Source organism: Dunckerocampus dactyliophorus, chromosome 2 (assembly GCF_027744805.1).
Source record: "Dunckerocampus dactyliophorus isolate RoL2022-P2 chromosome 2, RoL_Ddac_1.1, whole genome shotgun sequence".
Lineage (NCBI taxonomy): Eukaryota > Metazoa > Chordata > Actinopteri > Syngnathiformes > Syngnathidae > Dunckerocampus > Dunckerocampus dactyliophorus.
The window spans coordinates 38350226-38377193 of record NC_072820.1 but is presented as its reverse complement, the minus strand read 5'-3'; the positions used below and the strand labels follow the sequence as shown (position 1 = coordinate 38377193).

Genomic DNA, 26968 nt, shown 5'->3' with positions numbered 1-26968 from the left:
TCTATCTGATGAACATTTGCCAATAAGCATCTCATTCCTATCTGCCAACCCTGCCGTTTTTCCCGGGAAACTACCGTTTTTTTGTCCATTTTTTTCTTGGCGCCCTGCTGTTTTTATAGTTTCTTGTATTTAAAAAAATTCTCTCTTAGTGCTACTACTTCCGGTCCGCTCTGCAACACTTGGGCAAAATTGGCGTAACCCATCCTGCAACTGATAAAGTCAAGCCAGCAAGATAGAAGTATGCCAGTAAAATAACGGTATAATGGTTGTGCCACAGTCGGGGAGTGTGGCTATTGAAAATTCTGGAGAAAATACCAGAATTTCCCAAATTTTCTGGAAAAAAAAGTTATTTACAAATTTAAATGTTGACTTGTGTGATCTGGTTTATATATAGTGAATATGATATAATGTATAGTATACCATGTTGACCCTAATATAAGATGGTATATTTTCCTTAGAAAAAAAGGTCTGCAAAAGGAATGTTGTCTATTCAAGGGCTACAGGGTTATACATACAAATGAACAGCCAAATGACTTCTCCCTATAACTTTTCTTACTGTCACTCACGCAGTGACCTGGAGAGATGCAGCAGCGACACAGAGACCTGCTCAACAAGGTTAAAGCAGACTGATCAAACCATTGTTGAGCAGCTAAGAAATGTGACTAGAATAAGATTTTTTAACAGTTGTTGAAAACATTTTTTTTTAGATTTATTTTGTCTTGAAAAATATTTTTCCAAAACAGGTCTTAAAAAAGTGGGGTCATCATATACAGTATTTGGATCAATGCTGTATATGTTTTAGAATTTAAGCTTAGTCAATGCCCAAAGAAAGATGGGCTGAAAAGACAAAAAATTGGTCGTCTAACACTGATCCATTATTTTCTTACTTCAGATGTCTTTGTCTAAATTAACCAGATCAAACTCATTTGGGTTTTAGGGCGTCACAGAGAGCACATGGATGCAGCAACAAGCCCCATTGTGATGGTTGTAGGGATGGTGTTTGTAGTTTGTTGTATGCTTGTCTCTTGCAGGCAGGTGCTGCCGACCTACGACAGCCTGGACGAGCCGTCTGTCAAACGCATGAGCACCATCTTCACCTCGGCACTCAACGTAGTCACAGTCTTCTACATCACTGTGAGTGAAGATGCACTTCTACCGCACTCGTCCACCAGCTGTGTTTGTCACGCAGGCATTATAAGTTGCTAGCATGACTGAAGGTGCAAGTATATCGTGTGGTCTCTTTTATACCTGAGCCATAGCAATGAGACTGCCTGTTGTACCTACAGCAAATGTAATGCAACCCTATTGTCTTATCTGGAGAATGTTATGCTCACAGAAGCCTTTTTTTTCCAGGTGGGCTTCTTCGGCTATGTCAGTTTTACAGAGAACATTGCGGGCAACGTGTTGATGAACTTCCCTTCCAACTTGGTAACGGAAATGATCCGAGTAGGCTTCATGATGTCTGTGGCCGTCGGCTTCCCAATGATGATCTTGCCTTGTCGCCAAGCCATCAACACCATGCTCTTTGAACAGCAGGTGAGCTTGGAAGTCCACCATACAGTATAGAGTATGCACAGCTCATGTTCAACGTATCAAGTATGCTACATGTTTGCTGTGCCTGTTTAGAAATTGCTGAGTTATTGCCACTAATGTCTGACCAATGTAAGTACAATGCTCCTCAAATACTGTATAACAGGAAAGGAACTCAACTATGAGTTCTATTTCAGTTTTTTTTTCTCCACCATATCCACACGTTAGGCTTAATACACAAACACAGGTGACTTCCATGATGTACACGTAGCATGCAGGTTAGAGGAACCATCCCGTAGCACAGTGTACACTCCTGATCAAAATCTTAAGACCAGTTGAAAAATAGCTAGAATTTGCATTTTGCACATTTGGATCTTAATGAGGTTTTAAGTAGAGCTACAATATGCAAAAGCAAGAATGGGGAGTGAGACAAAAAGCACTTTGAAAAAGTAATTTATTGAAAATAAAAATTACACTGAAATAGGTTGTTTATCAGCTGACCAAAAGTTTAAGACCATCACTCAAAAAATAACAAAAAACTCTCCAAACCACAACAAAAAAATGTTCTCAGTAGGACTCAGTAATGAGTAGCTCCACCATTCTTGTTAAACACTTCAAAAATTGCTTTGGGCATGCTTGATGCGAGTGTTTCCAGGAGGCTAGTAGGAACATTGCTCCAAGTGGTGGAGATGGCTTCACCAAGGGCATCAACTGTCTGGAACTGATGGCCATTTTTATAAACTTCCCTTGCCATCCATCCCCACATCTCAATTGGGATCTCTTTGTCATGCCAGTAACGTTGGAAGCCATCTGGACCGTCAAGGTTAAATTTTTTCTCATCAGAGAATAAAACGTTTTTCCACCTTTCAATGTCCCATGTTTGATGCTCCCTGGCAAAGTCTAAACGGGCAGTTTTGTGGCGTTGAAGGAGACAGGTCTTTGAATTTGTTTTTTGTTTTTTAAACCCTTTACCCGCAGATGCCATCTGAATGTTATTGCGCTGCAGTCGGCACCAGTAAGGGCCTTAATTTGGGTGGAAGACTGCCCTGTGTCTTGATGGTAAGCCAATCGGATCCTCCAGCTTAGCGCCGGTGTGATTTCGTTTGGGTCTACCACATGACTTTGTTCCATAATGCTCAGGATCTTTCAAAAAAATGTAGAATGACTGTCTTACTGCTCCCAACCTCAGCAGCAATGGCACGCTGCCAGAGGCCTTGCTTATGCAGCTTGACAATCCGACCACATTTAAAAAGACAAAACTTCTTAGCTTTAGCCATCAGGAGGGCATGACAGTGTGAATGCCTGACAGAAAATTTAAATTTTGAGCAGATTTTGGCTTTTGTAGCCTGTGGTCTTAAACCTTTGATCAGTTTTTGTTGTTGTTGTTGTTTAAATTACTGTACAAGTTCCAAATGCTTTTTGTCTCACTCCCTCTTCTTGCTTTTGCATATTGTAGCTCTACTTAAAACCTCATTAAGACCCAAATGTGTAAAATGCAAATTCTAGCAATTTTCAACTGGTCTTGAATTTGATCAGGTATTTGATCAGATGTTATTACACATTTTGAGGTACTGCACAAAAAATATTTACCTTGCTGTGTTTTTGGACGTAAAAAATATGTGTTTAGTTGTAAGGAATATTGGCAATTGCGTCGGACAATAAATAATAAATGGAATCCAATTTGACTCCCTGTCAAAACTTTTAAGACCCATTGCAAGAATTTACATTTTGCACAGTTGGATATAAGGAGATTCTAGGTAGAGCTTCAAAATCCCATATTTTCGCAACCATAAGGCACACCGTATTAAAAGGCGCAGTCTCGGTTTCGGGTGCAATTTCTGTCTTTAACACATACATAAGGCTCACCGTACTATAAGGCGCATGCCTGCACGTCAAAACATGCGCTAGCTTAAAACATATGGTAGCATGCATGCACCCTGAAGCATATGCTAGCATGCCAGCGTATGTTTATAAAAAGGCAGGAGGAGCAAAAGAGTGCAGTTGTACTTTTATATTATTATTTAACAATGTACTCACATTATTTTACTAAGCGTCATCCACAAATCCATCAAAGTCTTCTGTGTCCGAAATTAACAACTGGGCAAGTTCTTCATCAAACACGGCAGGTTCCCTCTCGTCAATATCAGAGTCAGTGTCGTTGCCGTGCAGCTCAGAAAGGATACAGGCTTTTGTGAAAGCTCGAACAACAGTACAAGCAGACACGTTAGTCCAAGCATCCACAATCCAGTCACAAACTGTGGTGTAATTCGACTGCGCTGCTTCCCAGTCTTCGTGAAGCTGTGTTCACCATCCGTCATCCATCACTCCCATGCCGCTCGCAACTTCACTTTAAATGCGCTGTTGACGCCGATGTCCAGCGGTTGGAGCTCCTTTGTCAAGCCTCCCGGAATGATGGCAAGCTCAGAGTTCATTTGGTGCACTTGGTTTTTCACAGCGGCTGTGAGATGGGCGCGCATGGAGTCACATCAACAAGGACGGTGATGTGTGGAAAAAAACATCCGGCCTATTTATGTACACGTCACTCAGCCACTCTTTCATTTTCTCCTCGTCCATCCAGGTCTTTTGATTAGCCTTCACGATGACTCCGGCTGGAAACTTTTCCTTAGGCAGTGTCTTCCTTTTGAAAATCACCATAGGTGGACGTTTCTGACCATCACCATGGCAACGAAGCACAACAGTGAAAGCAGACATCTTGTGCCCCATTGTGTGTATCGCTACCGTGCTGGTCCCCTTCTTCTCAACTGTGTGGTTCACCGGGCTGTCAAAAGTCAGCGGCACCTTGTCCATGTTGGTGATATGGTTGGGCTGGATGTTTTTGTCGGCAATCTTTTTACTGCAGAAGGAGCGGAAGGTGGACACCTTTTCCTTATAATCCACCAGCAGTTGCTGCGCCACAGTAGTCCTTGTCTGGATGGATAGATGGCGCCGTTTCATAAAACGAAAGTACCAAGACAGACCTTGTTTTGCTGCTTCCTCCACTTGCAAACCATGAATTTCTCCTCACTTTAGGACAGACAGGACACACCCAGAACCTGTTCTCATTAAAGGTGACCGTGTGGAGGTGGTTCACACCTATAAATACCTGGCAGTGCATTTGAATAATAAAGCAGACTGGACTGCCAACATGGATGCTCTGTGCAGGAAAGGGCAAAGCCGTCTGTAATTCCTGAAGGCTGACATCCTTCAGCGTATGCAAGAATCTGCTATAGATCTTCTATCAGACTGTGGTAGCTAGAGCCCTCCTGTATACAGTAGTGTAGGGGAGCAGCCTCAAGAAGAAGGGACGCCACATGCCTGGACTAACTGGTGAGGAAGGCAGGCTCTATCATTGGCACTGAGCTGGACAGCCTGACATTTGTGGCAGAGCAAAAGTCACTGAGGAGGCTCCGTTCCATCATGGACAACCAGCATCATCCAGTGCACAGCATCATCTCCTGACCGAAGAGCAGTTTCAGTGGCAGATTACTATCACTGTCCTGCTCCACAGATCATTCCTCCCCCACACCTTGCGGCTGTTCAACACAACAGAGGGAGAGTGATAAAAAACACATAAAGAGCTGCTGGAAATGTGAATTTCTGTTGGAGATGAATAAAGTATCTATCTGTAAGCAAGACCTCTCGCAGCGCGCCATTGCTGAGGTTAGACGCAGTAAGACAGTCAGTTGAAATTTCGTCTAAGATCCTGAGGGTTATGGAACAAAAAAGTCAAGTGGTAGACCCAAAAAAATTTCACCGGTTGTGAGCTGGAGTACTGCGATTGGCTGGCGACCAGTCCAGGGTGTACCCCGCCTTCAGATGGGATAGGCTCCAACATACCCCCACGACCCTAATTAGGATTAGCGGCATAGAAAGTGGATAGATGGTGAGCTGGAGCATCCGTCAAGACATGGGATGATCCTCAGCCCAAATGAAGGTTGTTACTGGTGCAGACTGCAGTCCAATAACCATCAAGACAGTATGTGCAAGAGAAGAATTTTAAGAACAAAAGACGTCTTCAAAGGCCTCGTCTCCTTCAACACCACAAATTGCCCATTTGGAATTTGCATGAGAGCACCAAGCATGGGGCATTAAAAAAAGGTGGAAGAAAGACAAAAAAATGTAACCTTGACATTCCTGATGACCTCCAACTGGCATGACAAGGAGATCCTACCTGAGATGTTTTCTATGCATGCTATCATGATCTCGGGTACTTTTTCAGTGGAACAATGGAGCTTCAGATTGTGCAGGGACATCAAACTGCAGCTGGCCATGTGGAGATGTTGAAGGGGCCCTCATGACTGAAGGCCCTCGGCTGTGTGGTAATGATTGTGTTTTTTAACACGACGAGTGCGCAGTTCACAATGCCGGCCTTACAAAAGACTTCTTCCGGAGAATAACGTCACTCTTTTGGACCATCCTGCGTGCCAGATCCAAACACAATTTAGAACATTTGGGGATGGATGGTCAGGGAAGTTTACAAAAATGGAGAATCAGTTCCAGACAGTGGATGCCCTCTGTGAAGCCATATTCACCACCTGGAGAAACATTCCCACCTAGCCTGCTGCAAACACTGGCATCCATCATGGTCAAACCCATTTTTGAGGTGATTAACAAGAATGGCGCAGCTACTCATTATTAAGTCCTTTTTTTGAGCTTTTTCTTTTTTTTTTTAAGGGGCATTTCTGGGTTATTTTTGTTGTTTTTTTTTAGCTGTTGATCAGCTGATGAACAGCCCATTTCAGTTTAATGGTTATTTGCAATAAATTGCTTTCTCATTTTATTTTGTATTGCTCCCATTTCTTCATTTTAAATTTTGAAGCTCTGCCTTGAACCTTCTTAATATCTCACAGTGCAAAATGTAAATTCTTGCAATTTCCCGACTGACCTTAACCGGGAGTGTATCAAACAAAATTTTTGTTGTTCTGTTGTGCATTGCAGCAGAAAGACGGGACGTTTGCTGCCGGTGGATACATGCCTCCTCTGCGCTTCAAGATGATCACCCTCAGCATTGTGTTCGGCACTATGCTGGGAGGCATTCTCATCCCCAATGGTAAATCCTCTATGTGTTTTTCATTTCCCATGCAGCTCTTCTAGTGGAAGTCTCAAAATGTGCATGTGTTCCTGTTGTGTGGGCGGAGTCACTATGGGGTACGTTTACGGCGCGTGTGAATCTGACTTTATGAGTCTGTGACTGTCACACTGGAACGCAGTCCTTAAATCAGGGCTCTAACTTTTATCTCCTTTCAGATGGGCAGACAAGGGGATGAAGGAGGAGGCTCTTAGTGTTTTGGACTTTGATTGGAACAAATACACACATACTACACACATACATACTACATGTGTATTGGTCCCACTCACATCTCCAAAATGCTCAAAGAGATATAACCGTTTTGAGTTTGTTGTATCGATTCTTTTTATGGGGACTTTTTGTTTAACTTTTGATCGATTGGACACACATAAATACAAACACACACACACGCACTGCTTGGCTCTTTGTGTATCTAATCAGACTAATAGACTGTAGAGAAGGGAGGTAAGGGCCCCTGGGAGAACAGACACTAAATCTGAGAAAGACAATATGGTGTCAGTCCTCTGGATAAACGATGGCTTTCTGGGTCTGAAACCAGGCCAACTCAGCCCACCGAGACAGGGGTGGGGGCCTGTGCGCGCTGCTGCCAGAGCGGGGGCTGCCAGGGAGGCGAGCCTGGAGCAAGGGACTGGGCAGCAGCTGATCACGAATTGTACTGTAGTGGCAAGTCTGAATGGAGCTAGCAATAGGGTAACTGTTTTTAGTTTGATACAGCTCAATAGGAAACAAAACCTCTTTGCCAGTGTGTATTTTTTGGACTCTTAAAAGCAAATACTACATTTTGCATCAAGATAGTCATGACAACTTCATGCACTACTGTAGTTTTATAATTTCCATCCACCTTTTTCGTCTGTGTAGGCTCTCACTCGTACAGGAGTTGTGCATCGAGGAAAAGGCTTCTTGAGACGTCATCTGTACTTTTGTGAAGAAGGTGTCGGACGTTTCGCTCCTTATCCGAAGAGCTTCGTCAGCGAACTAATAAGTGTTGGTAGCGTAGACCTTAAATACAGTAAGAGTGGGCGGAATTGGTGTGCCAACACCCTCCTTCTATTGGTTCCTTACACTAAGCCTGGGCGGAGTAGTGGTATAACCCTCTCCTGCTATTAACACCAAAATCTTTACCTCGCTGTCCTCAAAAGAGTGATTGGTTGCTTTAAGGTGTAGATGTACTGCTGATTGAGGCCCACTAGAATTGTCCCTGCGATGTTGATAAAGCCTTTTTTTGGAGCATTTGCTTAGTTTCCCCAATGTAGTGCTCTTTGCATTCCTCATCTTTACAGTGGATGGAATCATCTGTACCTTAAAGCAACCAATCACTCTTTTGAGGACAGCGAGGTAAAGATTTTGGCCAAAGAAAACAGATGGTTTGAAAGAGGAGTAAAGGAAGCTATTTTTGTCAAACAACAGAACCCATCATTGAATCGGAATGGTGGTTTAAGGTTTAATTTGGACCCTGTGTTCAGCAGGTTACTGAGACCAAAACCCACAGCTCTTAGTTTTGCAAATGAGGTGAAGCCAGGGCCGAGCCAGAACAATAGATGCTCACGAGCCAGTATCAGAGTCATTCATACCCAACCTAGGGAGCGACACTTCCCTTTTATTGGAGGTGTTAATAGCAGGAGAGGATTATACCACTAGTCCGCCCAGGCTTAGTGTAAGGAAACAATAGGAGGAGGGTGTTGGCACACCAATTCCGCCCACTCTTACTGTATTTAAGGCCTAGGCTACCAGCACTTATTAGTTTGCTGACAAAGTTTTTCGGATGAGGAGCGAAACGTCCGACACCTTCTTCACAGAAGTACAGATGACGTCTCAAGAAGCCTTTCCCTCCATCCACCTTTTTAGAAGTACAGGACAAAGTAGGCTTTATCTGTGCTGTGTCTCCTTAGTGGAAACCATTTTGGGTCTCACTGGAGCCACCATGGGCAGCCTCATCTGCTTCATTTGCCCGGCTCTCATCTACAGGAAAATCCAGAAGAATGGCATCATAGCTCAGGTTTCAAGAAATTCCACTTAATTCGGATATTTTTTAGGGACATCAATAACTTATATCTCCTTTTGCTCACTTGTCAATAGCTTGTGCTTTGTGTGGGTCTGGGCATCCTTCTCATCAGCACATTCACCACCCTGTCCATCTCAGCCCAGAACCCTAGCACCAAAGTCCAAGCTCCCCCTCCTCCAGCACCTGACAAGGGCAATCTGCAAGTACAAGATATCATGGAGCTGCACGGTAAAGACATACACTATTGGCTGACAATGTTTTTTTTTTTTTTTAAGCATATCGTCATCCTTGTGACTAAACGATCATGCAAAAGAGACAACATGTTTCTTTTCTCTGTCGTGGACATTAGAGGTTTAAACACAAATTTAATCAATGTGAGCCAGTATAAAGAGTCTAAAACGAAACAAAGCTAAGCTATTTTTCATTCCATGCCTAACAGAGTGACTGATAGGGAGACAGTCAGGGCAAGAAGATAATATCTTGAGAGCATCTCTAAGAGCTTGACATTGATGGAGCAAGACTGATGCCCTTCAGACACTAGCAGTTTTCCCCTCTACCTCATTTCCTCTGACACCCTTCCCCCCACTAAAACGTTGTCTTCACCCACCTTCCCGCTATACCTCCTGTGGCAAAAAAGCCTAAAGGCTGCATCTATATAAAGGAAAGGAGGTAATATTATTTTGGCAGACAAAGAAAGTAGTGGCGAGAAAGAAAGCTGAATGTTAGATGTCTTCAGTTTTAGGGTGAAATTCATAAACCAGCCCAGATGGTTTCACATCCCCTATTCACTCAGTAGATTTGCAAAATATCAGTTAGACCCAGTTTGTCTGGGTATTCTTCACCTGTTTCCTGTTTGTCACCGTATTTTCACTTCGGTGTTATTGGCTCGTATCATGTTTTGTCCCGGTATTGTTGTCAGCATATATAGAAATACATGAAAATCAGTGCCACTGTATAATATGATATGCCAAAGGTTTGTGACTTCGCTTCGGCAAGAGTAGTGTTGTAAAAGGAAATACAGTATTCTCTCGCTCTATCGCGGTTCACCTTTCGCGAAAGAAAATCTTCATATTTGTCTTCTTGTGTTACCCCAAGTGACTATTTAATTCCTATATATTGCCATATATTACACACGTTGTCCAGCTTTGAATACTGTAAATGCTCTATTATAGCCATGATGTTTATTTCACCACAAAGAGAACAAGTTGCTAATTGGAAGCAGGCAATAATTGGAGAGAGGCTGTCGTTTCTGAAAGTTGAAAACTCCTATGAGGAGCAGCGGCATAGAAAATGGATGCATGGATGGATGGAAAACTCATATGTAACAACTTAATTTTTAAACTTTAATAATGACTCCCATCACACCAACAGATGAGTAGTGCAACCAACATTTTAAAACACATGCAGAGGTAGCTAAAGCTGTTCGATGCTGACTACTAATGATTCTTAAAATACAGCTCCTGCCATGTTGTGGAGTTAATAAAAAAAAACTACATCAGGAGGTTGCCTACAGCCACAGCTGTTAATGCCAGGGTTTTTTAACCAAAAACTAATTAGAGACTCAGGTGGTTATTTGCAGCGATATAGGACACTCGGCCGTTAATTGGAACATTAACAGTCATTTAGTTCCATCCAGCCACACCTTATAATTGTAAGAGTAAGAGTACTGTGTAAAGGTCATTTTAGACACTAATCAACAGGGGTTGCCATGTTACATGTTGTATGTGTCTACACATATGTACGTAGATAATGCTGCAAACAAGCCAGTGGAGATGGACCACCCTGACCTGCAAGCAGTGGAGTTGATGCAACCTGACAAGAGGGAGCAAGAGGAAGCCCCCCAGATTAAAGGACCAGTGGAACTGCCTGAGAGCAAGAAGGAGGAAGAAGTGCAGTTGGACCGCCCTGATGCTGGTAAGGAAACTGAGCCAGGGTCAGAAGATGAACCGCCTCTAAATTGAACGATATGGAATCGCCCTTTTCTGTTCACGCAGGCATAGCTGTGCCGGAGGGAGAAGCTCACCGCCACGAACCACCTATCCCACATGATGAGGTCCAGATAGACACCAGAAAGAACAATGCAGAGTTGGAGGAGGAAAAGAAAGAAGTGGAAGAGAACAAAAAAGATGTGGAGCAAGGTGTAGGTCTCCCCAGTGATATAAGAGACAAAAAAGAGGAGGAGAATGGTCAAGACAAGCAGAACCCTGCCGTCATGGTTGTGAAGAAAGGGGAGGTGGACCTAGGTGTAGGTGAAGTCCAGTCCAATGAAGTGCTAGGGAAGGTGGCTGAAGAAGGAGGGAAGAATCAGCATGCTCTCCCCTTAGAAGATGTGGAGAAGCTAGATGCTGTGAAAGACCCCCTTGCTCCACTTGCCAATCAGGCTGCAGTGGAGCAAGCAGAGAAAGTGGACAAAGCTGCTGGGAAACGTCAGTGATTGATGTGTTGCAAGTCTCCTAGGTGACCAGAATAATGTGAACCTGTCTTCTCACCTCTGTATTTGATGTTATTTCAGCGCCTCCTGCTGGTGAAGAAGCTGCAGCTGCAGACAGCAAAGATGCAGCAGATGACAAGATGGAGGGTGTGTAGCGACTTTGTCATATGGCATTTTAAAAAAGAGTCAGTCTTATGTATCATGGTGATTAGGCATGATATAACCTACACTCACTGGCTACAACTTTAGGTACACACATTAAGTTTCCAGATTGTACAGCTTTACCCAGTGTTGTGGCTAGTGAGTGTATATTTAAATGTCTGTGTATAAATAAACGCCAGGCCTTTTTATTATGTTCATATCACAAGTCTCAGTCAAGCAACACATAAGCATCATACGTTAATCAGTGGAAATGTCTAGTGCAATCAATAATGCCCTTGCTTTTTTTAATCTCAATTTGCTTGTTTTTATCATTGCTGTGATCCTTTCTTGCTTTTTGCACTTTTTTTAAAGACAAGGGTGGTTTGCACTGAAGGAGAGACTGAATACTAGGGGTTTCCCGATACAACTTTTTCACTTGCGATCCGATACCAATATTGCAACCTTGAATATCGACCGATATTGATATCAATCACATATCAGCATGAATCATACTTACTTTTATTACGTTCTTTGTAGTGTGGAATGTTGGAAAAAGCTTTCTCAAGTGACATTACTCAAACAGTGAACAGTAATCAGCAACAGTAGGTATGAGAAAAACAGACCCATTCACTTATTTAAGCCTGGGGTACAATGTAGTGGCAGCTCAGCATAATTTAGCGACGTTCAACGTGCTCAATTCAGCGTTTAGGGCAGTGCACGACTTTACTCACAGTTGACAGGGGCTGGTCATCTTTTGATTTTGTCGTCCCGGCGGAGTTTCTCATTTGATGCTGCTTCAAATGCGCGATGAGTTTGGTCGTATCAAACTTTCCTGGTTCTGTGCCATCACAGGAAACTTCTGCATGACCCGTACAATACTGCTGCTGAATACACGCTTGGCTTTTTTTTTCTTTTCGCACTTTGTTATTCTGTTGATTATTTCTTGTGCTGTCTCTTCTCCTACTACATTTTTACCTTTGCTCTTCTTTTCTCTGCCGGATCACAGTGATAAAAAAGCTGGTCGCAGGTATGACGTCCCTCTCGCTCCTTACTAAAATGTCTCTAATTCAAAATAATATCTGTATGTTCATGGATGTAATTATTCATATAGTACTTGTGAGACTTTGTCATTCGTCTAACATAGTTTTTATTAACTAGTTTTTGTTTAGAGGTATGTTAACATTGATGTGTGTTAGACACCACACTCACATCTGTCTTTACAAAGATAATGCTTAATTTTGATTGACACTGTCAGCAATATATTAATTTAACAATAGGTCTGTTTAACAATAGTTTTAATTGTTGGCACCATACAGAGAGCGGTTTTGTATTATCTCCCTTTCATGTTGCTAAATAAGATACAGTTTTATATAATCTAGTCATCCCTATGAAAATTTTGTTCAGTTAATACCACTCAAAACTGAGCATTATTCTGGTAAAGACAGAATGGTTACCATAGAATTCCATTATAGTCCCATTCGTCCCTCACTTCCACAGTTTCCTTATGAGTCCAATGAATATTTTGGGCTTTCCTTGTCCCTGTAGAGGGTCAGCTGGATCACGCAGTACTGCTTCAGGTCATCAAGGAGCAGCAGGAGCAACAGAAGAGACTTCTTGACCAGCAGGAGAAGCTTCTTGCAGTCATCGAAGAACAGCACAAGGAAATCCACCAAAAACAGCCAGGTGGTATGTATGCTACTTTGCACATTTCTATGTTCCTAATAAACAGGAGATGGCCAATAGAAGAACTATGATCTTAGAGGAAAATTAAACTTAAAACACTTATATGTGAGAACAAGCTGAAAACCCACAGCATTTCAGTATGTGGAATTAAATTATGGAACGGATTGAGCAAGGAACTCAAACAATGTACGACGAGCAAATTCAAAAAACAATACAAGCAGTTGATTTCTGCTAAATATAAGGCAGAAGAGTCTTAATTATTATACTTATTGTTCTGTCATACTTGTTTTTATTTATTTATTATTACACTGATTATTATATAGAATAATATTCCATGGAATGTAGGAAGTGAGAAATATGTACTACATAAGATGTTGAATGGATGGGGGGGTAGGATTAAATAAGCTTTGCTTCTTCCTATTCCTTTTGGACATGTGGAACTGTGAAATAATTCATGAGATGTATTCCATTGTAACCTGCATGCATGTTCAAATAAAATTAAACCAAACCAATATGCATAAAAGTATTGCAACACCAGTATGTCACTATTGTGAGTACACCCCTCATATTTCAGCACCATATCTTTTTAAGGGGACAGTGCTATGGTAATGGTAATGGTTTTAATATATTCGAACCTGCATACAAGTTGCATTGGAATACATCAAATAACACAATGTCTAAAAGGAGTAGGAAGAAGTAAAGCTTATTTAATCCTACCCCCATGAGTTTCACATGAATTGCAATACATTTATTCACTTCAATGTGATAAAATAGTTCACAAAGTTCTTGTGATCGTAAATAATTGATATAACAGTCATAATAAATAATAGTATATAATAGACAGAACAGAACATAGTTGGATAATGGGTGAGTACTGACAATGAACTCAGAAGAATGAAGAGTAATGAGTGTTGTGGGTTAGACATAGCATTTGGTACACAGCGATTTAAGGCTCTTCTTCCTTGAATTTTGCAAACATCAACTGCTTGTATTGTTTCTTGAAATCGCTTAGTGCATTGTTAGAGTTCCTTGTTCAAGCCGTTCCATAATTTGATTCCACATACTGAAATGCTTTACTATAGAAATTAATGTAACTTAAGAGTAGTCAGTGTACAGCTTGGAACACAGTACAAATTTACTATCCACTGAAAGCGACTCAACACAGCTATTATTGTCTAAGTAGTTGGCAACACAAGTAAGTACACCTCACAGTGAACATGTCTGAATTGTCAATATTTAGGGTGAGCACCATTGTTATCTAGCACTGCCTTAAATCTCTTGGAATCCTCTTCCACTGCTCCATGATGACATCACAGCGTTGGCAGAATCTCACAATACATGTTGGAATTTGTTTCCCTCGAACTGCAGCTTCCCAGTGCCAGCAGCATTCAGACTATGCCCCAGACTATGACACTACCACCACCATGACTGTAGGCAGACAATATAGACTTTTTTTTTTTTTTTTTACTCATTTTCGGATCGTTAATCTATACTGCTAAAATGTACACTGACTACTCTGTAAAGTATATTCAAGTTTAATTTCTATAGTATTGTCCCTTGACAAGGTATACTGTAATGAAAAAGGTTGCCGAAATATGAGGGCTGTACTCACTTTTGTGAGATATTGAAGGCATCACACAAAGTAAAAATGAAAGACAGTAAACTGTTCCCACAAAATTGGAAGAACGGAATTGTCCAAATGTTATGGTAAACGGAATAATTAACATTTAGGAGTCCATCCAAACCATTGATTGATGAATGAAATGTAGTCGGCAATCCATTCTGTGCTTGGACACTATTGACACCTAAAGTCCAGTTCACTTGAATAATGTTAGCGCTTTGACGCAGAATGACAACCTTGCAAAAATGACAAATTGATTTGAAAGTCAGGAAGATTGCAGTAATACAGCATTGTATAATTAACATGTATGCGTAAATCGGCTGAAGGGTCCATAGTGTGTCTTTAGAATTCTAAAACTGTGCAACAAGATGTTCATTCATCAAATGCTCCTACAGGTGAGCTGGAGAAAGGCCTCCAGGAACACGAGGAGGGGGCAGAAGGAGGAGCAGCAAAGCCTAGAGAGTATGTCCAGGCCTCAGATGTGAAGCAGCCCAAGGATGCAGCAGGAGTCGGGGCTCCACAAGCTGCTGGCGCTGAGCCTCATGTGGTCCAGAATCCAGTTCAGGTTGAGGACAAGGGAGCGGAGGTAGCCAAATTAGCTGTTCCAGCAGCTAACAAAGGAAACAACCCGGTTGTACCCACAGCAGAATCCCATCAGCAAAGTGAGTTGGGAGCGAGAGGAGTGCCCTTAATGAGGAAAGTACCTGAGGGCCAACAGCCTCTAGCTCAAAATGAACAGATAGCCCAGCTTAAGGATGAGGAACACAAGCAGGATGATGAAAAGGAGAACATGAAAAAAAGACAGCGTGACAGTGAGCTATGGGTGAGACAAGAACAGCTTGATCGGGGGATGAAAGAAAAGGTGGCCAGGGAACCGGAATTGGAGAAGAAAGTAGAAAGAGAACAGTTAGAAAAAGAACAGCTGGAGAGAGAGGCACAAGAAAAGTTGGCCAGAGAGCAGGAGAGACTTGAGAAAGAGGTGGAAAAGGAAAGACAGGATAGGGAGAAGAGAGAGAAGCTGGAGAGAGAGAAGGCACTAAGAGAGAAATTAGCACAGGAGAAGGCCGCCAAGGAGAGACGCCAGCAGGAGATTGAAAAAGCAGACAATGAAATAGTTGAGAGGAAAGAAAAGGAGGCGCAGGAGAGGTTAGCCCAGCTGGAGCAAGACCTGGAAGCCCAAAAGGCTGCACAGGGGGCACAGAGAGAAGACGGCGAAGCTTTGAAGAAAGGAGGACGAGACCTCAAAGAGAAAGTTGCTGCTCAGGCGGACCCCGGAGAGGACCAGGAAGATGGGGCCATCAAAGCCCAGCCTCACCCTCAGGGCTCCCGTGAGATGGCGAGGGACGAGGGAGAGATGGATCTAAAGCGAAGACGGAGGGCCGTGGGGGCTCTGGAGATGCCCGGGGTGCCCAGGGCAGTGCATGGGCTGGAGCCCCTGCTGGAGCTCGGGGGCCACGACCTGCATGTAGCCCTGGAGGAGAAGCTTCTTGTTGGGGCTATGGTGCATTCACGGCAGATTAAGCAGACCTCAGAGGATAAGGAGATGAAATAACTCTTTTACACTTCTACCTGCACAAACTCCAAATAAATAGACAATTGTTACAAAGATAATTTTTTTTCCTGTTAAGCTTTGTACCCAAAGTCCTTATGAAAGAAGTTTGTACATATTAACTTATTTTTGTCATGGGTCTGAAAATTGAAGAGATTAAATGGTAAAATGTACATACATACAGTATATGCTAATACATTCTATTGAAAGTGAATACATAATGAAAATCATGAGTCACTTTTGTCTTTTACCATGTTTATTTTTCTTTCTATCTCCTTTCTGCATTTTCTCATCTGTTACGTTTTTTTCCATGAAGTAGAAGTGTAAATACTGTAAATGTGTAATAATGTTTCTTAAAGTATGTTTTTTTTGTCTATATGTCTCAATTCAACATAATGCTGGAGCTTTTGGGTATAATGTAGACTGAATGTTTTGCTTTGCCCACAATTGAAGACAACCTAGCACATTTACCCCATGTGCTTGCTGTGCAACAGAAATACAGTAATATGTAGGTAAATACATTATTGCTTTGTCAGCACATGCTTTGCCTTGGTACAGATTTATTTTCTGACAATATTTCTATTGACATTCTTTTATATATGCACTTTGGTTTATAATAAAGGCTACAATTAAATGGTGAGAGTTGTTCAGGCACAAATCCATTTACTAAAATGTCATTGTAGAGACGTTTGAACCTTGCATAAGAAATGAAAGTGTGCACAGTAAGGTAGTTCATTCTCAGTTAAAAATTTTGCTCTCACAGCATCATTCAAGATTTATCATCTTGACTACCAAATTTGCAACCCAGTCAAGGATTTTCTCATTCATTTGACTTTTTTCTTGGCCTGTAAATAAAACAAAGTCAGCTTTTCAAAAATTGCAGTCCAGCAATGAAAGTATGGATCTGATTTTGCCACTTACAGCTTTTGCAAAGCATGTCTTCAGTGCTGCAAATTCTTTAGCACAAAGGTCCTTCTTCAGTTCCTGTCTGCTTGATGTAGTAGCAGCCACACATTTGCCATAAACTGCTGCCTAAATCACACAAACACACGATGCCATGAATCAATAGTGGAATCAAAATTTTGAAAAAAATCTGGTAACGTTTACCACCACAATACCTCCCTGGCTGTCAATTAAAATGAAAACGTATGGTTATCAATCGTTATTGAATATAGATTGGACGTAGTGAACTGTACTCTAAATGCAATACACAGTATTTGAATTTCTATAATACAATACTGCATGTGATGTTCCAGAAACCTAAAACGTTATGTTAACGTAGTTTTTTCCACGCATACCTCTTCCGAACATTGTGCAAACATTTCTGGAAAACGTCTTAATTTTTCTCGGGTGCGGTTCCAAACATTTGACCCAGACATGGCGTTGTTTTCAGGAAACCATAAAACTGGACAATATGAAACAAATGCAGCCTCCTCGTTGTTTTAACGTGCCAGGAAATTTTGTAATATCGAGAAAATAAACATATTACGAGGTAAAATGCATTATTTTTCACTGCATGGACAGCGCCATGATGTTTCACGCTATTAAACGGCACAATAGGTAGCAAAATGATTCGCTCATCCTCTTGCCAATCAGGCCACACAACACATTTCCTTGGAGTGATTGGTTATTTTAGCTTGCGATGGACAACCAATCGATTTGATTTTTGCTGGTCGTCAGTGGATCATGATTGGCTCACTGTCACATCAAGTCCCGCCTCACCACTGTACACTGAAAAATGAGTAACACGCAAGGATTGCTAAATCATGGCTACCTTCATGGAACGGTTAGCTTTCCTTCAGAAAGTAAGTAGTAATTCTTGTGATTATTAGTTATTAAATCACACATGACCCACACAATGTATGACTCGCATGATTTAATGTTTACGTCTCTATTTGAAGCTATAATGCTGGCAACATAGCGCGCTAGCTAAAACTGGGAAGATGCACATAATCTGAAAATGTTTTAATTTCATTTCACTGTTATTCTTGTCATATGAGCAGGCAGATTTGTAACGCGGTCATAATAAATAATTTAGGGGGATTATGTCAGCCAGGTTTGTTTGGTTTTATTTGCAGTGTTAAATGACTTTTCCTCCCTCATCTGAAGGTCCCAACTCTGATGAAGGCTACAGCAGATGATGAGAGCCCCTGTCCTGGTTACCTTTTCCAAGAAATTGGAAGTATCCTTTGACAATTTTGCTTGACATTGTAGATACTGAAAATGTGCACCACTTCGGTTTGCACTTTTTTCTTAACCGTTATACTTTTTGTAGAAATCTCCCATGAGTCTTCAGCTAGTGATCAGTGCTTGCTGGAGTACCTTCTGGAGAGGCTGCAAGTAGAGTCCTGTCATGTCAAACTCAAGGTGAGTCAGCACATAGCTTTACCATGATGTGTCAAAGAGACAGATTTGGACACAGACAAATAGAGAGATTCCTATGATTCAGGTGCTGAAGATCTTCGTACATCTGTGTGGCCATGGCTCAAAACATTTCCTCACTGAACTCAGGAGGAATTCCACCTTCATTCAGCAAGCATCAGGTTGGACGTTCGTTCATTCTCCTCAAACATTTTCCCTGCTGCGGTCACAGGATCGGTCACAGTTTGCCTTTGTTGAAAGTTTACAGTGGCCCTCCTCATCCCATCCATGGCACGGCTTTGTATCAGAAAGTGAGAAAGACAGCACAGGTAAGAAAATGATTATTAATACCCAGATGCTAGTCATGCATATAAAAGGTAAACAATCTAAGAGGTATTTTCCTGTTTATAGGAAGTTGCACGGCTGCTTTTCACAGATACAATTTCCATCAAAAGTGGTGTCCTCCCGCTCAACATAGCAACCCCAACAATGGGTGAGCAATAGCAAATACCTTTCGTTGTCACAGTGAATTATGATACTTCAAAAGCAGCTACTTCCATCTTGTGGAGTTAACAAAAACTACATCTGAAGGTTGCCTGCAGCCACAGCTGTTGCACATTAATTTCATATTTCATACGCAAGTTGTGGATAGTTTCATAGGTGTATTACAGTATACTGTTCTGCATATTGTGTGCATAGTTTTTCCTAATGTATGTATGTTTTGTAACATGTATATTCAAACTGGGTTTTCAACCGTCTCTCTATCCAGGTATGGGATCAGCAGCCACTCACAGGTCAGCAATGCAGGGCTTTGGTTACAATCCAGGGAAGCAGGGGACAGGTGAGTCACATTCTGCACAAATCTTCTCCTGTGCTTTTTTATTTTTTATTTTTAATCATTACGCTGTTTTTTTGGTCTTTTAGCAGGTGCTGACTCCCTTCTGGATAAGATCCAAAAAGCTGCAGAGGTTGTGGCCAGTGCTGTCCTACCACCTACAGAGCACCAGGGGATCCGTCTTCATGACAACCAGTACCGGGCTGTAGTGGCACCCTCAGTGCCAATAGAAGTGGCTGTACCAGCATGCGCCTATAGTCTCCCTGCTTGCAAACCACAAGGTCTGACATTGGTGATGTGATGCATACAGTGGTGTGAAAAAGTGTTTGCCCTCTTCATGATTTTATTTTTTTTTTGCTTATTTGTCACACTTAAATGTTTTCGATCATCAAACAAATGTAAATATTAGTCAATGACATCATGAACACAAAATGCAGTTTTTAAATGAAAGTTTTTATTATCAAGAGAGAAAATTCCAAGCCTGGCCCTGTGTGAAAAAGTGATTGGCCCAAAACCTAATAACCAGTTCCGCCACCCGTAGCAGCAACAACTGCAATCAAGCGTTTGTGATCATTTGCAAAGTCTCTTATGTGAGACATGCACACAATATGTCTTTCTCTTTTTTTGTGCGTTCTAAATATAAAAACAGCTAAAAAGACTTGGCTAAGAATGCACACAATGGGAAACATTTATCCCTCCTATAAAGCCTTCCGAAAAAAACTCCAAAAAGCGCCAACAGCGCTCCATTTACAGAATGTGACATGCATATTAACCAAGCTACAACGATGTTTATTGTTATTAACATTGTTTTGCCAATCGAACTACGTTACTGGCATATTGACACCTCACCACACCACACCACACCGGTTAGCTACTAGCCGGCTAGGCAACTAGCTTCACCACACACTCGGCCGCAGCATGTCAGCGCCACACTCACAGTGCCCGATCACTACCAAAAGGTAACGTTACATATTGGAGGTGCTGCTGCTGTATTTTTATTTTTTTACTTTGGAAAAGTTAATGCTAGGTGTAGTGTTCGTTTCTATTGAGATTCTATAGCGTTCTTCTATTGCTATGTGAAATCAATGCGCCCAGGAAGGAAACTCCGCTAATGCTTAAAATAAACAAATTACTGTAAGTATTACATGTTATCATGAATGTACCTGTTACTACATGCTCACAACATGTATAAAAAACATAAATCCTTGACCTGAAACATTTATGTGTGACAAACATGCAAAAAAAAAAGAAATCAGGATGGGGGCAAACACTTTTTTACACCACTGTACATGTTGTTAGATAGATTCGATTTGACTCCAAACATGTGTTTTGTACAGGGGTGACCCAGCGGTGTCCAGGCCAGGTAGGAGGCGGATGGGAAGAAACTGACAGTGGCAACACATCCTCTCACCACTCATCCCAAGACATCTCGACCAATAGCAGAGCCTCCATGGGAAGCAAATCAGCGTGCACCGGTAGCCAATCAGGAGCCAGCAGAGAAAGCAGTGGCGACCTATCGGAACAGTGAGTGAAAAGGTGGCTCATTTTAAATCTTGATGTAGGAACATCTAAGCTATCTGACGTGCGTATTTCTGGTAATCAGGGTGGAAGCCTTGCAGTTGGGCGACTGTGGCCAGGAGATGGCGCTCATCAGCAAGCTGACTGAAGGTTCAAGAGTTTTTCTGTCCAGTGAGGAAAGCCAGCACTTCATCAAAGAGTCAGTGCATATATCCTTTCAATTCAATACAGAAATCTCACACATTGGGAAGCTCTAACCTCGCTATGCAATTTGTAATTCAGTGTCAATATGCTGGAAAAATATGTCTGAATATTATCATTTATCCAGCTCATCGTATTTTCAGGGCATTACATTGATTACGACTGGACTGGACAAAAGACAAGCTGAACAGTCCAGCTGTGATTCAGTCAATGCCCTGAGAGCTGGAAAAATAAGCAGTCGCATAAAACGTGTTAGACTGAAGCGCCATCATGCTGAAAAAGTTAGATGAGGAAAAGTCGTGAGTCACTCATATTCCATAAGGTGGCCGTCCCTTTACATCTTACAGTGGTTAACTTCTTTTCACACTTGCATGACATTTAAGCAAAATATACTGCTCAAAAAATATCTTGAATATCTTTCCTGATAATAAGTTGTCAGGCATGCGTACAAGCACGTGGGGGCCACACAAACTATTGAGAATCATTTTGAGTTGCTACAATGACATTTTAGCAAAATGGACCAGTCTGCTACATAATTTCTTCACTTTCATTTTTGGGGTGTCTTTGATTTCCCCCCTCTATAAGGTGATCATTTTCATTTCTATCAAATGATGTGGCATCATTTTGTTACTAATACATCACCCACTTATTATCAGGAAAGATATTCAACATCATTTTTCCCCCAGTTTAGATCTGATGTGTTTTCGATGTGTTCCTCTAATTTTTTTGAGCAGTGTATATTAATAAATGAGATACAGTACATACGTACCTTTGTCATTAAAGTTGAACAGTTATATTGTTTTTCCGCTTTCATATTATTTAAGGTATTAATATTCATATTACCGTAATTTCCGGACTATAAGATGCTACTTTTTTCACACGCTTTGAACCATGTGGCTTAAATAATGATGTTACTAATTTATGGATTTTTCAGGGCTAACAAGCTGCTACTACTAATCATTTACATTGGTGTGTGTATGTAAAGACACATGTAAAATAGATTGGAGTATCTTAAATTTGTTTACGATAAAAGAACTCCAGAACTACATGATGCTGAGAGTGCAGATTCAGGAAATAGTGATGCTTCACGTTTTGAAGTCTTACCCTGCAATCATGTTTTGATATGACAAATCTTAAGTAAGTTTGATCAAGTGTAGAATTATTACAGCTTCTACTTCGACCGCGGCAGCTATTGAACTCCAATGGGGGAAAAAAAGCATCTCACGTCTCACCCACCAGAGTTAACGAGTGACGGTGGGAACACTAAATGGAGGTAGGATTTCAAGGTTTATAGTGTGCGCAAAGCATTTAATGTGCGGTTCTAATCCTGCCTCGAGCACTGCCACTCCCGTATGTTCCATATGTTGCAACGTGGACACCTGAGGCTTTTGGACAAGGGTGGCCTATATATTGGCAAAATTGTTTTATTTTTACATTTTGTGGGTGCATCTTATATTCAGGTGTCTCTCAATAGTCCGGAATTTACAGTAATTATTATTATTTAATGTTTAATACGGTATTTGTCCACTTGTATGACTGTTAGGAATAGTAAAATATTATTTAAAACATTGCCTGTTCAATTAGTAAAGGCTTTCTGATGGTGACAGTTTGACCCTGGAACAGATTACTTCTATTTCAATCATTAACTATGGAATAATTATTTTTAAATCCCAACATATCAGGTCACCGCTCCAGAACTTACTTGTGTTTGATGTTAGGCTGAGGTTCCACTCTATTTTTGGCTGCATGTGTACAGTATATTAAGTATTACCATTTATGTCTTTGGTTTAATGCTCCACTCAGGTGCTCCACTCTTAACTGTGATGTTGTGGTGGAGTTGCTCTCAAGCGGCCTGCAAGATCCCTCAAACATTGTCAAGATGGTAATAAACATTGCTAGCCCATGTTTTCTTTGATGAAACAAACTCAATTATTATATTTGTCTGTAACCCTGCAGAGGGTGCTGTGTGCTGTATCCTGCCTCATGACAACTGATCTTCTGTCCCTGGAGCAAATTTTTGGAGCGACGCAACGTCGGCTCCGTCAGCTCAGTGAGGACCCTCCAGGACCTGTTGCCAACAAAGCCACTAAGGTACCAGAGCCAGTTGGGGACATTAAATGTGTACAGGAGATAATACCTTGTTTTTCTATCTGCTTCTACCAGATCCTGCGACAGTTCAAGGCCTTGATGGGTGGAGCTCGTCATGCAGCCAAACAGGATCCTGCCAGCAGCTGTCAACTAATCAACCATACATCTAGCCAACTTCTTACTCACAATCATGTCAATCACCCATCATCGGCATTTAATGTGAACAGCGTGTCCTCACAGGAGTTCATAAACAACGAGGAGAAACATCTTCTTACCGAGCAGCAATTGGCTCTTGAATCTGTTAGAACTGTTGAGACGAAGGCTGCTAAAGAGGAGAGCACGTCATCCATGGAGTCATTGAGTGTGCAGCCTTGTGTCAGCAGACTGTCCCTGTTCAGTGGTATGAACTTGGTCACCAGGGGGAGGCCTCAGTGTGAAAGTACAACTTTCCACATAGACATAGACTCGCTACAGGAATCTGTAAAGGACAACCAAACTGTGCACGAGTGTGACGGCCCAGCTCCTGTTGTGTTTGACGGCAGTCAACAGGCGTCAGCCTTCTCCTTTCTCAATTCTTGACGTTGAATTAACAAGATGCTTTGCACCTTTTACAAAAAAAAGTCAAGTAATGCCATCATGTTTTAATAGCATGACACCCATTTGTTTTTTGTTGGTGGAAACAAAAGAGATCACGTCCGCCTGTGAAAACTAGATATCAACAGTGTGCACTTTGTGTGAGGCATCCAGTGTGCACTCTAATAGTTGTTGACCTTCCTCGTCTCTACATGTATTGAGTGTATCTGGTTTGAAGATACAGCTTATCACCAGTGGTTTTATCTCAGGATTAATGTTAAACAACAAAAACAACCTCTGCAGCACATCCTGAAACTCCGCTTTGCACTTTGCACTAAAATAGCCTCACTAACCTAGAATTGTTTTCTGTTATTTAGTGTTATATTGCTGCAGACGTCTGATTGTGAATTTACTATTTATTGTGGTAAGCTTGTGTTGATCATCATACAAAAGGTGCTAGGGCGCATGTCTACAAATTTGTGATGTGGTGGATTAGCGGGCATGAGAAGTGAAGAATCAGTAAATAATGAATTTTAATTTGCAACAGTGGAGATCATCATATAAACAAATAAAAACAGATTAACGCTCAGTCTTCCTTTTCATAAAATCCCCTGGTCATATATGGATTCCATGCCTACTTGTTGGTTTCAGGCTCAGACCCACCATTCAAAAATGATCACAAAGGCTAAATAAAATTCCTTTAGTATGACTTTTTGGATTTGGCTTTAAATGTTAAGCAAGGCTATAAATAGGTACATTTAAATGGAAAACACTGGAATAAATGTGAGGAAAAAAATTGCACAGGTTTTTGAGTAAAGTGCATCACTTTATTTACTTTTGCAAGCACTTTGGATCACACTTCCCTCGTGATTAGCACCAATGAACAAGTCCACACATCAACGCACACATGTCAAGAGAATGGTACCTCTTTATAAAGTGCACAGGGTGCGTGCACACACGCATATCAATACTGCACAGTAAACCACAGTGGTTGGGCCATGAAAAGGCAAATGTGCTTATGGTGTTCACAAATGGTGTATATGGCGGAGTGGGGATGAGCCTTGCAGCCAGTATTCTGTAAACTTCCCCATGTTTCGACACCCCTGCCCAGTTGAACGCGAGGGTGCCTCTAATGGTTGGCCCTCAGGGGCCAACTCGGCGAGGGCCACAGGAAACGGGGTCACAGATGGTGGTCATGTTGAGCCTGGACGGCCTCTGGTCTGTAGACTGCTGAAGTGCGCCTCCCTCAGGACTCTGTTGATGGAGTTGTAGGAGAAAGTGCTGCCGTCACCATGGAAACCGTGCTGCATGGAGACAGCAGAGTCTTTGGGCTTCGTGCTGGGGGAGTACTGTGGGATGCGGTTGTTCTGGCTGTGTATGCATGGCCTGCTGGTGGCCACTAGTGTGCTCTCTGTGCTGCAGATCCCATTACTGCTGTCACTGCTTGAAGACTGCAAACACAGAAACATACACAAATGGGCTTTCACTTGAGCGCCTCCATGCTGAATGCAGATACTTGATAAATAAAACATCCACGCCATTTTCACTGTGCATATATGATGTTCTGTTACACTATCCTTACATTGCAAACAAAAGATGCACAATCGCGTAAGAACACCAGTGATTGGTAAGTGTACAGTCTCACACACCTCTGAGTCCAAATCTGACACAAGCAGGCAGGGAGCCGCACCTGACCTCTTGGCCTGAGGACTCAGCTGTTGAGTCTCCTCACTGTCACTGCTCCGATGCCGCTTCCTGACCAAAGAAAAAAAGAGATGGGAGTATTGCAAAATTTTGCAGAAAATGTGCAAGTGACGGAAGAGTCAGTGGAAGGAATGATGCATCGAGGAGTGGATCATCAAAAAAAAAGCATTAAGAGGAACCAAAAATAGCAACACACAGTCAGACAGTTACATGAGCAGATGTGTGTATAACTACCATTATGACGGAACATTCACGAGGCTCTTTATGGGGTTGGAACATAAAAAGCATTATATTGTAATGGTTGCTTCACTGGCTTGGACTATATAGACACACATGCAACACAAAGATGTCTTTACCTGTTATCTGTCAGCATTGCGGGAATCTTGGTAGATATCTTCTTTTTTGGCGAATAGAGAATGGAATTAAATGTAAAGCTTGGCTACAGCTCCGCAAGCATATCGCTTATAGTTAAGACATACGACCTCTCATCTTGTACTTAAATGTGTGTGTATGAGAGAGAGAGAGAACTCCAGCCGGCTCAAGCTGAGATCGATGTATGATTGTTTCAATCGTAAGAGTTCAAAGTACTGCTGGACGGCAATCTATTAAATATTCCCGTTTAGGTAGTGAAAATCCCGAGGAACTCTCGACATGACAGCAGAGCTAACTAACGCCGCTAACACAGCTACTTGTCAAGCTAACAGTTTTAGCTAACTAACCGCACTGTGACCAAGTTCTTCCGCTGTCGTATTCCGCCTGTTTAACTGAAAAAAATGGGGTTGGCTGCTCCGTGCACAAGAAATGAATACGCATCTGAAACCCTCCCCAAAAAATAAAAGTGAATAAATACAAGAATATTGAAGTTGTGGAGTCACACAGGCTACACTTAAGCTTTGTAATGACTACTGGTTGCCAATTAGTAGTTGGTAACGTTTCCTTGATGTCACTAGCTCCGCCCCACTGTTGTCGTGACGTCAGCGGCGGAAGGCGGAAGTATCAAAGTGGCTTTTGCGCTGCAACGTATTCTCTCCTACTTTATTTTCATCAATTGTCGAATGCTTTAATAACTTCAATTTGTCACCCTCAGGCGCCATCCAGGTATTTTCTACACTCATATTGCGCGGCTAGTTTGACGCAAAAAAATGCCGTAGGTTGTAGTATAAATTATTATTACACTTTGTTTTTTTTGTTTTTTTTACTTTTTCCACAGATGAAGGTAATACGCCACTCTGTGGAGACTCTACAAACAGCCTTGGTTTCGACTTGTAAGGATTTAATAGAGCTTTACAGAACGTACAGTAAACAAGAACAACGTCTTTTAGAAGAAGGAGTCCACCCAGGGCGGCTTGGTTCTCTTTTCCAGCCCATTACAGTGCATTCAGACTCAGACTGGATCCCCTCTCACCCAGAGGAGCCTCAAGACTTTGAGAGATTTTTCAGAGATCCTCATAGAAAGACCCTCAATGCAAGATGTAGTACTATTTACATTCAGACCATAGGTTAGTTTTGCCGAGCTGTCGATTACTGACATGCGATAATGCATACCTAATGAGATTTAAATTCAGTTTGCAAGACCTATAGCAGACAATACACTCACCAGCCACAAAGTTAGGCACACCTCCAGCACCTGAGCATTGTTATC

General features: G+C 41.8%; 5 protein-coding genes across 14 annotated transcripts in view; 3 read left to right on the top strand and 2 right to left on the bottom strand.

The window, feature by feature from the left end:
• The window catches only part of slc38a10 (solute carrier family 38 member 10), a 55295-nt gene extending 38609 nt beyond the window's left edge, over positions 1-16686 (top strand). For 4 of the 6 annotated variants that reach the window (XM_054762112.1, XM_054762126.1, XM_054762103.1 and 1 more), the window contains exons 8-18: positions 1032-1134; positions 1354-1536; positions 6469-6580; positions 8509-8615; positions 8696-8849; positions 10368-10535; positions 10616-11047; positions 11134-11199; positions 12200-12220; positions 12739-12879; positions 14893-16686. In XM_054762112.1, coding sequence (XP_054618087.1) covers positions 1032-1134; positions 1354-1536; positions 6469-6580; positions 8509-8615; positions 8696-8849; positions 10368-10535; positions 10616-11047; positions 11134-11199; positions 12200-12220; positions 12739-12879; positions 14893-16049 — 2644 coding nt within the window. In that variant the 3' untranslated portion in view covers positions 16050-16686. The remainder of the gene's footprint in view (positions 1-1031; positions 1135-1353; positions 1537-6468; positions 6581-8508; positions 8616-8695; positions 8850-10367; positions 10536-10615; positions 11048-11133; positions 11200-12199; positions 12221-12738; positions 12880-14892) is intronic. The other 2 variants (XM_054762134.1, XM_054762116.1) reach the window with 2 other exon arrangements.
• Positions 13045-17591, bottom strand: ndufaf8 (NADH:ubiquinone oxidoreductase complex assembly factor 8). The gene is made up of 3 exons (XM_054762148.1): positions 17345-17591; positions 16968-17078; positions 13045-16891 (listed from the first exon to the last, which is right to left on the bottom strand). Exons 1-3 carry the CDS (start codon positions 17423-17425, stop codon positions 16871-16873), a joined length of 213 nt encoding a protein of 70 aa, XP_054618123.1. The 5' UTR covers positions 17426-17591; the 3' UTR covers positions 13045-16870.
• A 174-nt stretch (positions 17592-17765) lies between these two features.
• Positions 17766-25167, top strand: tepsin (TEPSIN adaptor related protein complex 4 accessory protein). Of its 2 annotated transcripts, none has more exons than XM_054755040.1 (13): positions 17766-17851; positions 18156-18228; positions 18322-18413; positions 18496-18589; positions 18669-18736; positions 18819-18900; positions 19177-19248; positions 19335-19523; positions 20580-20766; positions 20846-20959; positions 22765-22843; positions 22918-23052; positions 23125-25167. In XM_054755040.1, the coding sequence occupies exons 1-13, from the start codon at positions 17813-17815 to the stop codon at positions 23626-23628; spliced, it is 1728 nt and encodes a 575-aa protein (XP_054611015.1). In that variant the 5' UTR covers positions 17766-17812; the 3' UTR covers positions 23629-25167. The 2 variants fall into 2 exon arrangements, with proteins under 2 accessions (XP_054611015.1, XP_054611006.1); XM_054755031.1 differs by having other exon boundaries at positions 19332-19523; positions 23125-25165.
• si:dkey-21c1.1 (uncharacterized protein LOC100150256 homolog) lies at positions 24212-26281 on the bottom strand. Its single transcript, XM_054755161.1, has 3 exons — positions 25683-26281; positions 25272-25377; positions 24212-25073 (listed from the first exon to the last, which is right to left on the bottom strand). Exons 1-3 carry the CDS (start codon positions 25697-25699, stop codon positions 24816-24818), a joined length of 381 nt encoding a protein of 126 aa, XP_054611136.1. The 5' UTR covers positions 25700-26281; the 3' UTR covers positions 24212-24815.
• A 2-nt stretch (positions 26282-26283) lies between these two features.
• LOC129169035 (arylsulfatase G-like) overlaps positions 26284-26968 on the top strand; it is a 34190-nt gene continuing 33505 nt past the window's right edge. Inside the window, exons 1-2 of one of the 4 annotated variants that reach the window (XR_008566372.1) lie at positions 26284-26424; positions 26537-26825. Coding sequence is in view for 3 of the 4 variants with exons in the window: in XM_054754996.1 (XP_054610971.1) it covers positions 26537-26825 (289 nt within the window). In the remaining variant the exon portion in view is untranslated. The remainder of the gene's footprint in view (positions 26425-26536; positions 26826-26968) is intronic. The other 3 variants (XM_054754996.1, XM_054755014.1, XM_054755005.1) reach the window with 3 other exon arrangements.